Raw genomic sequence first — 16,269 nt, 5'->3', positions numbered from 1 at the left:
ATTAATTCTCAACTTGGCGGGAAATTGCATTGTGAAGCGCAGATTTTTTTCAATTAGCTTGCTGCACACCGGAGCAAATGCCCTACGTAGTGCTGCCACTCTTGCTGAGTAATCTGGTGCCAAACGGACATTTGCGCCCTGGAATTGTAATGTGTCGCATTTCCTCGCAGCCTGCATTATCAAGTGTTTGTGATGAAAATTAAAAATTTTCATGATGACTACTCTGGGCCGCGACAAATCTGAACCCCTTGCGCCCACGCGGTGTGCCCTCTCAATGTCCAGCTTCCCTTCCAACTCCGGGAGGCCTAAGGCCTCTGGCAGCCATTTTATTAGGGAGGGCCGAAGCGATGCTTCTTCCACCGTTTCGGGGACACCCAGGCACCTGATGTTAGATCGTCGCGCTCGATTCTCGAGATCATCTGTCTTAGCAATTTGTTCCTGAAGTTGGTGATCGAGGGTACTTACTTTCCCCTGCAGTGCTGTAATGTCGTCCTCCATCGCGGACGTCCGCTCTTCCACGTGGGTAAGCCGCGGGTTAAAATCAGTAAGGGCTTCACGGAGCGCCCCAATTTGCTCCGAGATGCCGGTGAGCTTGCAATCTAAAGCCGCTAAAACCGCATCTGTAATTTCGGTTACTGTGATGGCTGGCGCGGCAGTAACCAGCACGGTTCCATCTTTCTCTTTCTCCACCGTCGCGGGCGCCATTTTGGGATCGGTCCCCTTGCTTTTGTCTTTCTCTCGTTTCGCCAATTTAGGAGGCATGGGCGATGGCGTCTTAGACATGAAGGAGGCAATCGACATAGGCGGAGCGGGTCAGCGCGAAGAGGCGGTTTAAAAGCGAATTTGACCGGTTTGTAGAGGAGGAGAGGAGCCTGGGCAGCCGGAGCGGGTCAGAGACGTCCGATCCCGTTCACCACATCACGTGACTCCTCTGATTTGTTCTTTATATAATTGATATGTGGGTACTGCGAGGTTGATATTCAGCGCCATGGCTAAGTTTGGACTTAAATCCAAATCGAATCAAAAGCAGAAAAACTGCTCTTCGCTGTGTGAAGAGTATTTTTTAAAATAAATTACTCAAGGAATTTTCTTTATATAGCTTCAATTGTTACTTCATATACCTACACCCTGTGGATCTGCTGATTTTCAAAATTATTGAAAAAACCTGAAGAAACATTTTTTTTTAGGAAGAGTAGAATTTTTTTTAGGAAGAGTAGATTATTGAAAAAAACTGTCCCTGGTGGTGGTCACTTCGAGAATTTGCTAAGTTTGGACTTAGCCAGAGAAATGACGGGATTTGAAAATTGCTGCTAGCTGATCACCCCAAAGTTATCTGGCTAAGTGGTTAGCTGGGTACAACTTAGATAACCGAGTTGTTCTGTGAGTGTTTCTGGGCAGAGTTAAGTTAGCCGGATGAGTTACCTTGTTCACTCCCGTCATGCTGTAGTGCGGTCCTAAAGTTAATCTGGTAAACGTATCGAGCTAACTTTAAGATAGTTGGGTATATTCAGTGATGTGGCTGTGTAACTGAATCTCTCAAACCAAGATTAGCTGAATAAGTTTATCCGGTTAACTTTTCCAGCTGCCTAACAGCTGAATTACGGCCCCCTCTGTTTTTAACCTTGTTTTCTGCAATACTTTATGATGTAAGAGTTACAAGGTCAATATTCATCTGCTGTCCAGCCAAGTAAGTTAGCTAGATAAACTTACCTGCCTAACTCAGTTGTGATAGCCGCGCTGCCAAGGATACTTGGCTGTCTTATGCTTAGCTGGTTATCTATCTTAACTGTAGGACAGCCATGTAGCTGTCCTAGATTTATCCAGCAAACTAAACCAGACAAGGCTAAAAATCAGCACTTACCCTAAGTCAGCAGGATAAGTAGCTCCACCCCAGAGTGTTCATGTCCCGCCCCTCATTTATCAAAGTTAATTGTTTATCCGGATACACAGTTAGCTGCCTAATGGGCCGATTCAGTAAAGTCCGCGGGAGAGTGGGCGAACGCCCACTCTCCCAGCGCGCGCACAGGCCACATGCCAGTATTTAAATTAGGTCCGGTGGTAGAAACGGGCAAAAGGAGGCGTTAGGGACACTAGCGCGTCCCTAGCGCCTCCTTTTGCCCCGGAGCGCCGGCTGTCAGCGGGTTTGACAACCGACACTCAATTTTGCCGGCGTCTGTTCTCGAGCCCGCTGACAGCCACGGGTTCGGAAACCAGATGCCGGCAAAATTGAGCGTCCGGTTTTCGACCTGACAGCCGCTGGCCGACTTCAAAATTTTTTTTTTTTTACCCTTCAGGATCTCCGACTTAATATCGCCACTTTCCCGGTGCCCGAAGAAATTAGCGCCTACCTTTGGGTAGGCACTATTTTCTGAAAGTAAAATGTGCGGCTTGGCTGCACATTTTACTTACTGAATCATGCGCAAATACCTAATAGGGCCATCAATATGCATTTGCATGTTGAGGACACTATTAGGTTCGGCGGGTTGGATGCGTGTTTTCCGCCCCTTACTGAATAAGGGGTAAGGGAAAATGCGTGTCCAATGGCAGGTTAACAGTGCGCTCCATCGGAGCGCACTATACTGTATCAGCCTGTAAGTGGCTGCTGCTCAGCGCAGCTTGAATATTCAATGACACTTAAGCCAGCTAAGTTGGAACTTAACCGGCTAACTTGTGCTGAATATCGACCTCCATATTTATTTGCAGAAGATAGTATTGAAGCCTAAGGTGGACAGCAAAAAAATACATAATCTTCATAAACAAATCTATTGCATACATGAAGCATTGCTGGCGAAACAGCTGCCTGTGCTTTCTTGTGGGTAAATCGGACACAGAGGCCTCGTTTCAGTGTACCATGGCCACAGCAGATTGTAATCAGAAATGTTGCATAACTAGGGATTGTGGGGCATGGTGCAGCCTATGGATTTTATGTTCAGTGGCTCGCCTTTTAACAAATCTGAGCTTAAAACATGCACTTATTGCAGTTATATTCCTCTGAACTGTATCAGCCATTATTCTAAGAAAGAGTCGCAGCTCTTCTGCTTTGTTGGAGGAAGGAAGTCACCTAGGACAGTTGCTATACAAAACATCTTCCCTCCCCTTTCACTTTCCGGCTCCTGTGCTTGCAGAGTGACTCAAAAGCATGGTGTGGGGTCCAGGGTGGTCGCCTCCCTTGTCCACACCTTGCGATGGCCCTGGATCCAGCTGCACCAAAGGAAGTAATCTGTTTACTGAAATAACCCGCTTCAGACCACTGTGAGGGTCTGTGGCAATGCAGAGGACAGCACAGAACCAACGTAATGCAGATGCTTTGCAGAGCAGCAGGCAATACGGGATTACAGAGTCCGATGCTGCCACAGTATTACAAAACTTAAAAATTCCCAACCAAGCACTGAGTGTCAGTGGTAAAATGATCCTTCAGAAACAGTAGTGCCTAGTGAAAAAAAAAATCAGTGGCTTTCTGAAGTTTTAGAAATTGCTATGGTGAAGTGGGTACAGCACAACAGAAATTCTAAATTACCAAACAGTTATTTTAAAAAGCTGGCATGCAACAGCTAAAGAGTCCTGTGGGATTTGGGGTGGTGGCGGGTGCTGAGTGAGTTCTGCTTCCTGCCTCCCTTCTGCGCTGTCCTGCCAGAATTACCCAGAATTCACTCCAAACACAGAATACCAGGGCAGAATTGACCATTTAATGAGAAGTTTTAGTTTTATTTCCTGACAAGAGTTTTTTTGTTTTTTTATTGTTTGTTTGCTTTCTCGAAGCATACAGCACTCTCAGACCCTACTTCTCCAGCAGATCAGCAAGCTTATCCTGGTCCCCAAAATCATAAAAGGCGAAGCAAGCATCGCTGTCCATCTCCAACACCTCCTCATGAAATGAGAGCCTACCAGCTGTATACTCTGTACCGGGCAAAAGATGGCAAAGTAATGCAGGTAAGCCAGCAGAAAAAAGACCTAAAGGGTTTGTTTGAGCTGCGTCCAGGCCCCCGGTTTATAATTTCCCTGCGTCTCCTCCATTTCCCGACTGTTCCCCCCCACCCCCAGCCCTGTACTTTCTCAGCTTCTCCTCATGGCGGTTATGCAGCCTCCTCCATGAAAAACATGCACGGCCTACTCCCCCAGGATGGGAGATCATGGATATGACCGAGACGCTGAAATACCCGTGACGGTATTGATAATGCACGAAAGACGAGCACTTTTCCCAAAAAGAAAGAAATTCCTGAACGAGGGGTCGGGGGCATGAGGCTGGGGGCAGCGTTGAGAGAGATGCAAGAAAATATTTCTCTACAGAAAGGGCAATAGGTGCCTGGGGAAAGCCCTCCTAATGCAGGCAATGGAGAGGAAAACTGTCAGAGTTAAAGAAGGCAGGAGACGAGCTCAGAAGATGCTTAGAGGGTAATATTGTGCAGGTTGGAGCGTGGCAGGTTACCTGGGTATACTTTAGCTGGGTTATTCAGCTGGATGCGTTTCCTGCTGAATATACCTGGCTAACTTTCAAGTTATCTGAAACATGGAAACATGATAGCAGAAAAATAACCCATTACAGCCACACCACCGCTTCAGCTTTACAATCCCTACCAGTCCTTCAGAGACGTCCTCTGTACTTCTCCCATGCTTTCTTGAATTCAGATGCTGTTTTTGCCTTCACCTCTTCCACTGGGAGGCTGTTCCTTCCATCCACCACCCTTTCTGTAAAGAAATATTTCCTAAGATTACTCCTGAGTCTACCCCCCTTTCATCCTTATCTCATGACCCCCATTGAAAAAGGCGCAGCTCCTGTGCATGGAAACCTTTGAGTTGAACGTCTATCTCCCCTATCTTGCCTTCCATCTAGGATATACATTTAGATCATTAAGTCTAGCCCCATGTGCTTTAAAACGAAAACTACTGACCATTTTAGTAGCCACCCTCTGGACCGACTCCATCCTGTTTGAACCTTTTGAAGGGGCGGTCTCCAGAATAGTACACAATATTCCAAGTGAGGTCTCACCAGGGACCTAACACAGGGGCAATATCGCCTCCCTTTTTCCTGCTGACCACTCCTCTCTCTATGCATCCAAGAATCCTGGCTTTTGTCATCACCTTGTCCACTTGTATAGTAGGGATGTGCAGCAGGGACGGATTCGTCCCATTCAGTATTCGTATTCGTGGGGAGCCAAATCCGTTGCATCCGTTCTCGGGGGACCCCGATCCGTTCATTAGTTACGTATGTATTTGTTTCCCAAAATAAAACCCCATCCCAACCCTTTCAATTTAATTATCTACAACCCCCCACCCTCCTGACCCCCCCAAGACTTACCAAAAGGCCCTGGTGGTCCAGCGGGGAGTCCTGGCGCGATCTCCTGCACTCGGGCTGTCAGCTGCCGGTATTCAAAATGGCGCCGATAGCCTTTGCCCTCACTATGTCACAGGATTGGTCGGCCCCTGTCACATGGTAGGAGCCTGTCACATTGGTCGGCCCCTGTCACATGGTAGGAGCAGAAAGCCTGTGAGGGAGTCAGTTGGACCGTTAGATGATCGAGGGGTTAAAGGGGCACTTAGAGAAGATAAGGCATCGCGGAAAGATTAAATGATTTCTTTGCTTCGGTGTTTACTGAAGAGGATGTTGGGGAGGTACCCGTAATGGAAAAGGTTTTCATGGGTAATGATTCAGATGGACTGAATCAAATCACGGTGAACCTAGAAGATGTGGTAGGCCTGATTGACAAACTGAAGAGTAGTAAATCACCTGGACCGGATGGTATACACCCCAGAGTTCTGAAGGAACTAAAAAATGAAATTTCAGACCTATTAGTAAAAATTTGTAACTTATCATTAAAATCATCCATTGTACCTGAAGACTGGAGGATAGCAAATATAACCCCAATATTTAAAAAGGGCTCCAGGGGCGATCCAGGAAACTACAGACCGGTTAGCCTGACTTCAGTGCCAGGAAAAATAGTGGAAAGTGTTCTAAACATCAAAATCACAGAACATATAGAAAGACATGGTTTAATGGAACAAAGTCAGCATGGCTTTACCCAGGGCAAGTCTTGCCTCACAAATCTGCTTCACTTTTTTGAAGGAGTTAATAAACATGTGGATAAAGGTGAACCGGTAGATATAGTATACTTGGATTTTCAGAAGGCGTTTGACAAAGTTCCTCATGAGAGGCTTCTAGGAAAAGTAAAAAGTCATGGGATAGGTGGCGATGTCCTTTCGTGGATTGCAAACTGGCTAAAAGACAGGAAACAGAGAGTAGGTTTAAATGGGCAATTTTCTCAGTGGAAGGGAGTGGACAGTGGAGTGCCTCAGGGATCTGTATTGGGACCCTTACTGTTCAATATATTTATAAATGATCTGGAAAGAAATACGGCGAGTGAGATAATCAAATTTGCAGATGACACAAAATTGTTCAGAGTAGTTAAATCACAAGCAGATTGTGATAAATTGCAGGAAGACCTTGTGAGACTGGAAAATTGGGCATCCAAATGGCAGATGAAATTTAATGTGGATAAGTGCAAGGTGATGCATATAGGGAAAAATAACCCATGCTATAATTACACGATGTTGGGTTCCATATTAGGTGCTACAACCCAAGAAAGAGATCTAGGTGTCATAGTGGATAACACATTGAAATCGTCGGTTCAGTGTGCTGCGGCAGTCAAAAAAGCAAACAGAATGTTGGGAATTATTAGAAAAGGAATGATGAATAAAACGGAAAATGTCATAATGCCTCTGTATCGCTCCATGGTGAGACCGCACCTTGAATACTGTGTACAATTCTGGTCGCCGCATCTCAAAAAAGATATAATTGCGATGGAGAAGGTACAGAGAAGGGCTACCAAAATGATAAGGGGAATGGAACAACTCCCCTATGAGGAAAGACTAAAGAGGTTAGGACTTTTCAGCTTGGAGAAGAGACGACTGAGGGGGGATATGATAGAGGTGTTTAAAATCATGAGAGGTCTAGAACGGGTAGATGTGAATCGGTTATTTACTCTTTCGGATAGTAGAAAGACTAGGGGACACTCCATGAAGTTAGCATGGGGCACATTTAAAACTAATCGGAGAAAGTTCTTTTTTACTCAACGCACAATTAAACTCTGGAATTTGTTGCCAGAGAATGTGGTTCGTGCAGTTAGTATAGCTGTGTTTAAAAAAGGATTGGATAAGTTCTTGGAGGAGAAGTCCATTACCTGCTATTAAGTTCACTTAGAGAATAGCCACTGCCATTAGCAATGGTTACATGGAATAGACTTAGTTTTTGGGTACTTGCCAGGTTCTTATGGCCTGGATTGGCCACTGTTGGAAACAGGATGCTGGGCTTGATGGACCCTTGGTCTGACCCAGTATGGCATTTTCTTATGTTCTTACCATGTGACAGGGGCCGACCAATGGCACCGGTAGCCCCTGTGACATAGTAAGGGCAAAGGCTATCGGCGCCATTTTGAATACCGGCAGCCAACGGCCCGATTGCAGGAGATCGCTCCAGGACCCCCGCTGGACCACCAGGGACTTTTGGCAAGTCTTGGGGGGGGGTCAGGAGGGTGGGGAGTTTATTTGTTAGATATGTTGTATTCATGGGGGTTCGCCATACGTTTTGTGACCCCACGAATACAACGAATAGGGACACATACGTTGCAGATTGCCAAAACGTCGAGCAAATGCACACCCCTACCTGTTAGGCCACCATAAAGTTATCTGGATGAGTTTACCCAGATAGCTTTAGATCTGCTCTCCTCCACAACCAGACTTACCTGGCTAAGTTTAAGCCCTGCCCCCAGAATGCAACACCCCCCCCCCCCCCATACACACACAATCTTTTTAATCCAGGTAATGACTTACCAGACAAAACCCTTTGAATATGGATCCCCTTAGTGGTGGGAAATTGAGAATAAAGCCGGCTACCAAGCAGAGTCTGCCGTATTCTAGAAGATAGGGAAACCGGGCAGACTAGGGAGACCTGGTGGTATTTCCTGCCTCTCTTCTCACCTGGGGGAAGGTTTCTGATGCCCAGGAAAGGTGGCCACCTGGACGCCGGTGATGATCTGAGGGTATGGTTTAATATAAGAGCTGAAAGGAAGAGTCCTGCACGTCAGGTGTACCCAAGTCTCTTAAAGTGGGGGGGAGGACATTAAGGAGAGCCTGGCAGGGCCGAGGACCAAAAAATAGTGACAATTCAGAAAAGGGACGGCACAGGCACAGAGGATGCTTGCCTTGTGGGTAAGCACGAGTAAAGCTGGAGATCATGTCTTTTCTGTGCTGTTGAAATAGGTCAGGGGAAAGAGTAGAACCCGGTGACGTTAATCTGCTGTCAGTTTCTGTATTTATAAGATGACCGTTCTCCCCTGCCTATTGCATTGCTCTTTACGTTTTAAGTGCCGAGTCAGACAAAGACATCAGAAAAAGAACAAGATTCTTGACAGACCTGCACCGAGGGGTAATGTTCGTGGGGTGCTTTGCAGCCTCTCCCCCTCCCCGACTCAGTTGCATCTGTTTTCAGCTCCAGCACTGCTGATAGCTCCCAAGAATCTAGGTATCTTGGTAAACTACTTCTGGGGCCTTGACTTTTTTTTTCCTTTCCAGGCGCCGATCAATGGATGCCGGTGTGAGCCATTGCTTAGTAAACTGGAGAATCAGCTGGAGGCCACCAAGGAAGAGATTAAGGCCGAGTTTGGTACAGTGCAGGATCAGATGAATGCAAAACTGGGACAGATGGAGAGCAAAACTCAGCATCAGGTAAAGAGGCAGCACTGAGAGGGGAAGCGAGAATATGCAATTAATGAGACTTAGAATGGATTTGAACACTTTTCTGACTGCTGGCTGACTAAGATTGGCCAAAGCATATGCTAACAACCTCCTCTCATTCAGAAATCAACAGCAGTAGATCCATTTTAAGTTAGCATTTCAAATTAGCAGGCCAAAGAACCGCCTACGTCAAATTGCATCTCAGCAAGAGTAGAGATACCACAGTTGAAACTCATTTGCAGGAGGTTTTGAGGATGGCATGGGTGGGTGGAGGGGTGGGAAGCAGGATGCTAGGGAGTAGAGCAGGCTAGGGGAAACATGGAAGGTGAGCAAGGTGAGGTTTAACAGACTCTCCCCTCTGTTTTGAAAACCTAACAATCAGGTCGATACAGTAAAGTGTGCTCTGTCGGAGCGCACTGTCAGCCTGCTCTGGACGCGCGTTTTCCCTTACCCCTTATTCGGTAAGGGAAGGAAAACACGCGGCCCACCCGCTGCACCTAATAGCACCCTCAACATGCAAATGCATGTTGATGGCCCTATTAGGTATGTGCGCGGGATCCAGTAAGTAAAATGTGCAGCCAAGCCGCACATTTTACTCTTAAGAAATTAGCGCCGACCCAAAGGTCGGCGCTAATTTCTTCCGGCGCCAGGAAAGTGCACAGAAAAGCAGTAAAAACTGCTTTTCTGTGCACCCTCCGACTTAATATCATAGCGATATTAAGTCGGAGGTCCCCAAAAGTAAAAAAAAGTAAAAAAAAAAAATAAATAAAATTTGAATTCGGCCCGTGGCTGTCGGGCCGAAAACCGGACGCTCAATTTTGCCGGCGTCCGGTTTCCGAGCCCGTGGCTGTCAGCGGGCTCGAGAACCGACGCCGGCAAAATTGAGCGTCGGCTGTCAAACCCGCTGACAGCCACCGCTCCAGGCCAAAAGGAGGCGCTAGGGACGCGCTAGTGTCCCTAGCGCCTCCTTTCCCTCGTTTGCACCGCGTCGCCTAATTTGCATGCTGGAGCATACTGGATAGCTCGCACCGGCGAAGGGCCGGTGCGTGCGCCGGGAGAGTGGGCGTTCGTCCGCTCTCCCGCGGTTTTACAGTATCGGGCTGAAAGTTTCTTTACGCCCTGGCCTTTCATTTTTCTTCGTTAGCCTAATCGGAATTGTTGTGCAAACTGGTATTCCTGTTCGTACCTCAGATCAGTCCAGACAAGAGGGTTTTTGCATCCCTACCAGCAGATAGGGTTGTAAAACGTAAAACTAAAAACTTTGAGGCACTGCTACATAACCGAGAGTGCCAACTGCAGTCCCTCAGTAGTTGGTAGAGGTGCAGATCTGCAAAAAAGAAAGAAATAAGGGACAGAAAAGGAGAAGTTAAAAGACGCTCCCTGAGGTGTTTGGTTCCTTCATGGGCCATCCCTGTTATTATTTGTGATACTTGTGGGTGGATCCTTGGGCCGGTGGCAGATGACCACGCCCACGGGGGAAGATCCCGAGAGGGGCCAGAGTTGGGAGACAGACACACTAGATCTTTTATTAAACTGTATAGTGAACCACCAGAGGTGGCAGTAGTGAGCTGGAAGGGCCTGGCTGGGCTGTAGTCCCTCAGGTACTGGAACAGCGATCCCAGGATGGCTGAGCTGTAGAGAAACTGAGATATACAGGTCGATACTGTAAGACCGCGGGAGAGCGGACGAACGCCCGCTCTCCCGGCACGCACACCGGCCCCTCGCCGGTGCGGGCGATTCAGTATTTAAATGAGGTGACGCGGGAAAAACGGGGAAAAGGAGGCGCTAGGGACACTAGCGCGTCCCTAGCGCCTCCTTTTTGTCAGGAGCGGCGGCTGTCAGCGGGTTTGACAGCCGACGCTCAATTTTGCCGGCATCGGTTCTCGAGCCCACTGACAGCCACGGGCTCAGAAACCGGACGCCGGCAAAATTGAGCGTCCGGTTTTCAACTCGACAGCCGCGGGCCGAATTCAAATTTTTTTATTTTTATTTTTTTACTTTTTTTTTACTTTTGGGGACCTCCGACTTAATATCGCCATGATATTAAGTCGGAGGGTGCACAGAAAAGCAGTTTTTACTGCTTTTCTGTGCACTTTCCTGGCGCCGGAAGAAATTAGCGCCGACCTTTGGGTCGGCGCTAATTTCTTAGAGTAAAATGTGCGGCTTGGCTGCACATTTTACTTACTGAATCGCGCGCGCATACCTAATAGGGCCATCAACATGCATTTGCATGTTGAGGGCGCTATTAGGTGCCGCGGGTGGGCCGCGTGTTTTCCTCCCCTTACTGAATAAGGGGTAAGGGAAAACACGTGTCCAGAGCAGGCTGACAGTGCGCTCCGACGGAGCACACTTTACTGTATCGATCTGATAGTGAGTAGGCAGGGTATGCAGAGTTCAGGAACAGAACCTTGATGGTAACACTCACACAGTAGTCTCTTGGAACAGCCCAGGAGCTGGAATGAAGTAGGCCCTCGAGGAGCGAGTACCTGGTTCCAGGGAAAGCTCTGAGAGAGAGAGAGATGGTAACTCACTGGTGTTGTAGGCACTCTCAGTTATGTAGCAGTGCCTCAAAGTTTTTAGTTCTGTGCCTCCCTTTGCTGGATGGATGCAAAACCCATTTTTCTGGACTGAGCTATGGTACTTCGGGAATGAAAATTAGTAGATAATAATCCAATTTCCTTTCTCTTCTCCATTTTATTTGTTTTGGAGGGGGATTCATTTGTTTGACAGATGTTGTTGTTAGGTACCATTGTTTAAAAAGAACCACCACCCTAGAGTGTTAGAGAATTGAAAAAAAGAGTTAATCTGCTTTACTGAGAACCATTTTTGGTTAAAATCAGTAAGCACAGTCTTGAGTAGGATCTGTCATTAACAGTGCATGATGTGTAGCATTATACAAATACCATGGCCTTCCTTTTGCACAGCTGCGCGTGTTGGACAGGCTGATGCTAGAGAGGATGTCTGCAGAAAGGAGCGCGTGCCTTACCCGCCTTCAGCAGCATGCAGAGCTGCAGAAAAATGATGGAGACAAACGACAGGTGAGTGGAAAATTCGAGAGAGGGGGCTCAGACTTAACTATGCCAGATGTGTCTTATAGCTGGAATGTAAAACTGCTTCCAGCTAGGGATACATGATGTGAGCTTGTAACATCTTTAGAAATAAAAATAATAGGCTCTAATTTTGGAAGAGAAATCATTTTTAGAAATAAGTTATACCTCACTTTCAGGCCGATACAGTACACTGCGTTCCGATGGAGCGCACTGTTAGCCTGCTATTGGACGCGCGTCTTCCCTTACCCCTTATTCAGTAAGGGGAGGAAAACGCGCGTCCAACCCGCGGTACCTAATAGCACCCTCAACATGCAAATGCGTGTTGATGGCCCTATTAGGTATGCGCGCAGGATACAGAAAGTAAAATGTGCAGCCAAGCCGCACATTTTACTTTCAGAAATTAGTGCCGACCCAAAGGTCGGCGCTAATTTCTTCCGGCGCCAGGAAAGTGCACAGAAAAGCAATAAAAACTGCTTTGTCGGAGGTCCCGAATAGTAAAAAAAAGTTTAAAAAAAAAATTTTTTTTTTGAATTCGGCCCGCGCCTGTCGGGCCGAAAACCGGACGCTCAATTTTGCCGGCGTCCGGTTTCCGAGCCTGTGGCTGTCAGCGGGCTCGAGAACCGACGCCGGCAAAATTGAGCGTCGGCTGTCAAACCCGCTGACAGCCGCTGCTCCTGTCAAAAAGGAGGCGCTAGGGACGCGCTAGTGTCCCTAGCGCCTCCTTTTCCCCGTTTCTACTGCGCCACCTAATTTGAATACTGCATCGCGCGCACCGGCGAGGGGCCGTTGTCCGCTCTCCCGCGGACTTTACTGAATCGGCCTGTTTCTTATTTTTAGCATAAGAACATAAGAAATTGCCATGCTGGGTCAAACCAAGGGTCCATCGAGCCCAGCATCCTGTTTCCAACAGAGGCCAAACCAGGCCACAAGAACCTGGCAATTACCCAAACACCAAGAAGATCCCATGCTACTGATGCAGTTAATAGCAGTGGCTATTCCCTAAGTAAACTTCATTAATAGCAGTTATTGGACTTCTCCTCCAAGAACTTATCCAAACCTTTTCTGAACCCAGTTACACTAACTGCACTAACCACATCCTCTGGCAACAAATTCCAGAGCTTAATTGTGCGTTGAGTGAAAAAGAATTTTCTCCGATTAGTCTTAAATGTGCTACTTGCTAACTTCATGGAATGCCCCCTAATCCTTCTATTATCCGAAAGTGTAAACGATTCACATCTACTCGTTCAAGACCTCTCATGATTTTAAAGACCTCTATCATATCACCCCTCAGCCGTCTCTTCTCCAAGCTGAGAAGTCCTAACCTCTTTAGTCTTTCCTCATAGGGGAGCTGTTCCATTCCCCTTATCATTTTGGTCGCCCTTCTCTGTACATTCTCCATCGCAACTATATCTTTTTTGAGATGCGGCGACCAGAATTGTACACAGTATTCAAGGTGTGGTCTCACCATGGAGCGATACAGAGGCATTATGACATTTTCCGTTTTATTAACCATTCCCTTCCTAATAATTCCTAACATTGTTTGCTTTTTTGACTGCTGCAGCACACTGAGATGACGATTTTAAAGTATTATCCACTATGATGCCTAGATCTTTTTCCTGGGTGGTAGCTCCTAATATGGAACCTAACATTGTGTAACTATAGCAAGAGTTATTTTTCCCTATATGCAACACCTTGCACTTGTCCACATTAAATTTCATCTGCCATTTGGATGCCCAGTCTTCCAGTCTTCCAGTCTTGGAAGGTCCTCCTGTAATTATCACAATCCGCTTGTGATTTAACGACTCTGAATAATTTTGTATCATCCGCAAATTTGATAACCTCACTCGTCGTATTCCTTTCCAGATCATTTATATATATATATTGAAAAGCACCGGTCCAAGAACAGATCCCTGAGGCACTCCACTGTTTACCCTTTTCCACTGAGAAAATTGACCATTTAATCCTACTCACTGTTTCCTGTTTTTTAACAAGTTTGTAATCCACGAAACGACATCGCCTCCTATCCCATGACTTTTTAGTTTTCTTAGAAGACTCTCATGAGGGACTTTGTCAAACGCCTTCTGAAAATCCAATTTCCTAGCATGTAGCCAGATGGACTCAGGACCAGTGGGTTATGTGCTCTTCTGCTAGCAGATGGGAGACGGAGTCAGATTTCAAATCTGACGTCATCTTAGATATACCCCTGCAGTGACCTCAGCTCCTCAGTATCTCTCCGTCTCCTAGCAGATGAGGACACTATCCCACACACTAGCATAGTGTTAGAAACATTTACAGCAAGAAGACAAAATTACCTTAAAGAAGATCGAGCCCCGCTCTCCTGCAGTGTTACCTAAGGGTCCCTCCCCCAGTTGAGAATTCTTGAGGTGATTTTTGTTATCCCTCAGAGGCGTGCCTTGGTTCGGTAGCCAGTAACTCCGGCGTGGATTTAGCCCCAGGAGTGGCTGAAAGGCAGCGGATGCACATCAGAGCGTGGCGGTGAAGGTAAAGCCATCTCCCTCCGCATCCGGAGACCGTCCTGACACGCAATCGGTAAGCGCCGAGACCAGGTAAGCTGAAAACTTTAAACTAAGGTCTCCGGTGTCCGGGGCTCAGAGTGCCGTGCCGATTCCGATTTTAACCCAGTGAGGTAAAAGGGAATACCAATCGGGTTGAGCAGCCTTTGTTGGGCTAGGCCCCAGACCGGTGCATGGGTCCGGACACGTGAAGACCCTCGGGGCATCGGCGCCATCTTCCCTTCTCAACTGGCAGTAAGCGCGGGCCAGGCCGTACGGTCAAGGCACCCAACTTGTGCGCCTTCAAAGTTGACGCGCGTACAGCTCTGCCTAAAACCACACGCACGCATTGTGCTCATGCGCATAACTGCAGCATATTGAAGCACATTACCTGTGCCCCTAGACATAGAGGCAATGGCACTTGCATCCAAGAAGCCCAGAACGCACTCTCTTTGCACAGCCTGCCACATCACAGCCGCACAGCCTGAACTGGAATCCTGCCTGTGTCATCATTGCGAAGAAGCTCAGGGGGACCAAAGCTGGTCCCTAACTGTCTGAGGATGTATCCGGAACTACTTCATACAATAGCACCCCGGATATATGCAACTCCGAAATGGCATCTCCACAAGAGGGCAGCTCAGGGGCCCCTACTCTGACCCCTCTGGGGTTAACATGGACCCAAGGACCTTCTCCTGGTTAGAATTTTTCCAGGGGCTACAAAGCCTTCGTTCAGGCACAATCAGCCCCGGCTGCGACCCAGTTTCAACCCCTGCCATAAGCACAAGATCCTCCCGGCCCTGCTCAGACACCTCGAGACATGCCTCGCCTAACCAAGAATTTCCCTGACAGGGACCTGGACACCTCAGATGATGATGGTGGTTTTCTGGAAGAAGGAGAAATTCCTCCAGGCCTGGAACCATACAGAACCATGCTTTCCTTCTTCCACAAGGATTAATTACCAGCCCTTGTTTCCCAGACTCTGAAGATTCAGTGGATTCCAGGCACGGACCCTATGGCGGAACCAAAGAAGAACCCCATCTTGGTGTCCCTTCGTAAGACCTCATACTACTTCCCAATGATGGAAGCCATCCAGGAACTAATTGAACTGGAGTGGGATGCTCTGGAGGCCAGCGTTAAAGGAGGTCGGACCTTGGAAGCCTTGTACCTGCTGGAACCAGTGACCAAGGAATGCCTGCGTTTCCCAAAAGTGGATGCCATGGTCTGTGCCGTCTCAAAGCGAACAACCATTCCCGTCGAGGGAGGGGGCTGCATTGAAGGATACTCAGGATAGACAATTAGAATCCATCCTTAAGCAAGCCTTCGATGCAACAGCAATGACACTTCAGATTGCGCACTGGTGGCACGTTCCTGCTTACTTCTTTCTCTCGAGGCAAATAACTCCGGAACGTATACCGATGAGATGATGGAACCGGCAGCAGCCTTCCTGATGGACACAAACTCAGATCTGGTGTGTACCTCAGCAGAGGAGTAGCCTCGGTAGTGGTGGCCAGAAGAAAGCTATGGCTACGGAATTAGTCTGCTGATGCAACCTCTAAAGTGAATCTCACAAGAATTCCCTTTAAAGGATCTCTCTTTTTTTGGAAGCGAATTGGAGAAGTTAGCCAGCAAGTGGGGCGAATCTCCAGTGCCTCGGCTACAGGAGGACAGGGGTAAAAGATCCCAGCACCCCTCCCCAAGAAGAACCAGAGGCAGAAGCTCTCAACGCTTTCGACCCTACAGGAACTCGCAGTTCCAGACACCTCGTCCCTACGGAAGGTCCCAGCCCTTTCGGAACCGACAGACCAAGACAGGAACAGGCCTGGGGCCAGGCTCCAGCCATGCTCCCCAATGAGAATGGGCTGACCCATCCTCAGGAAGAGGAAATAGGGGTCGACTTTCCCTCTTCTACCAATGATGGGTCGAGATCACGTCGGACAAATGGGTTTTTAACATCATTCAAGAAGGTTACTCTCTGGAGT

General features: G+C 47.7%; 1 protein-coding gene across 1 annotated transcript in view; it reads left to right on the top strand.

Moving 5' to 3' along the window:
- The window catches only part of ANKRD6 (ankyrin repeat domain 6), a 249,225-nt gene that overhangs the window by 221,380 nt on the left and 11,576 nt on the right, over positions 1 to 16,269 (top strand). The window contains exons 13-14 of the mRNA XM_029595416.1: positions 8,566 to 8,718; positions 11,652 to 11,765. Coding sequence (XP_029451276.1) covers positions 8,566 to 8,718; positions 11,652 to 11,765 — 267 coding nt within the window. The remainder of the gene's footprint in view (positions 1 to 8,565; positions 8,719 to 11,651; positions 11,766 to 16,269) is intronic.

Source organism: Rhinatrema bivittatum, chromosome 3, assembly GCF_901001135.1.
Source record: "Rhinatrema bivittatum chromosome 3, aRhiBiv1.1, whole genome shotgun sequence".
Taxonomy (NCBI): Eukaryota; Metazoa; Chordata; class Amphibia; order Gymnophiona; family Rhinatrematidae; genus Rhinatrema; species Rhinatrema bivittatum.
The sequence above is the reverse complement of the archived record's forward strand: the minus strand, read 5'-3'. Positions and strand labels throughout refer to the sequence as shown.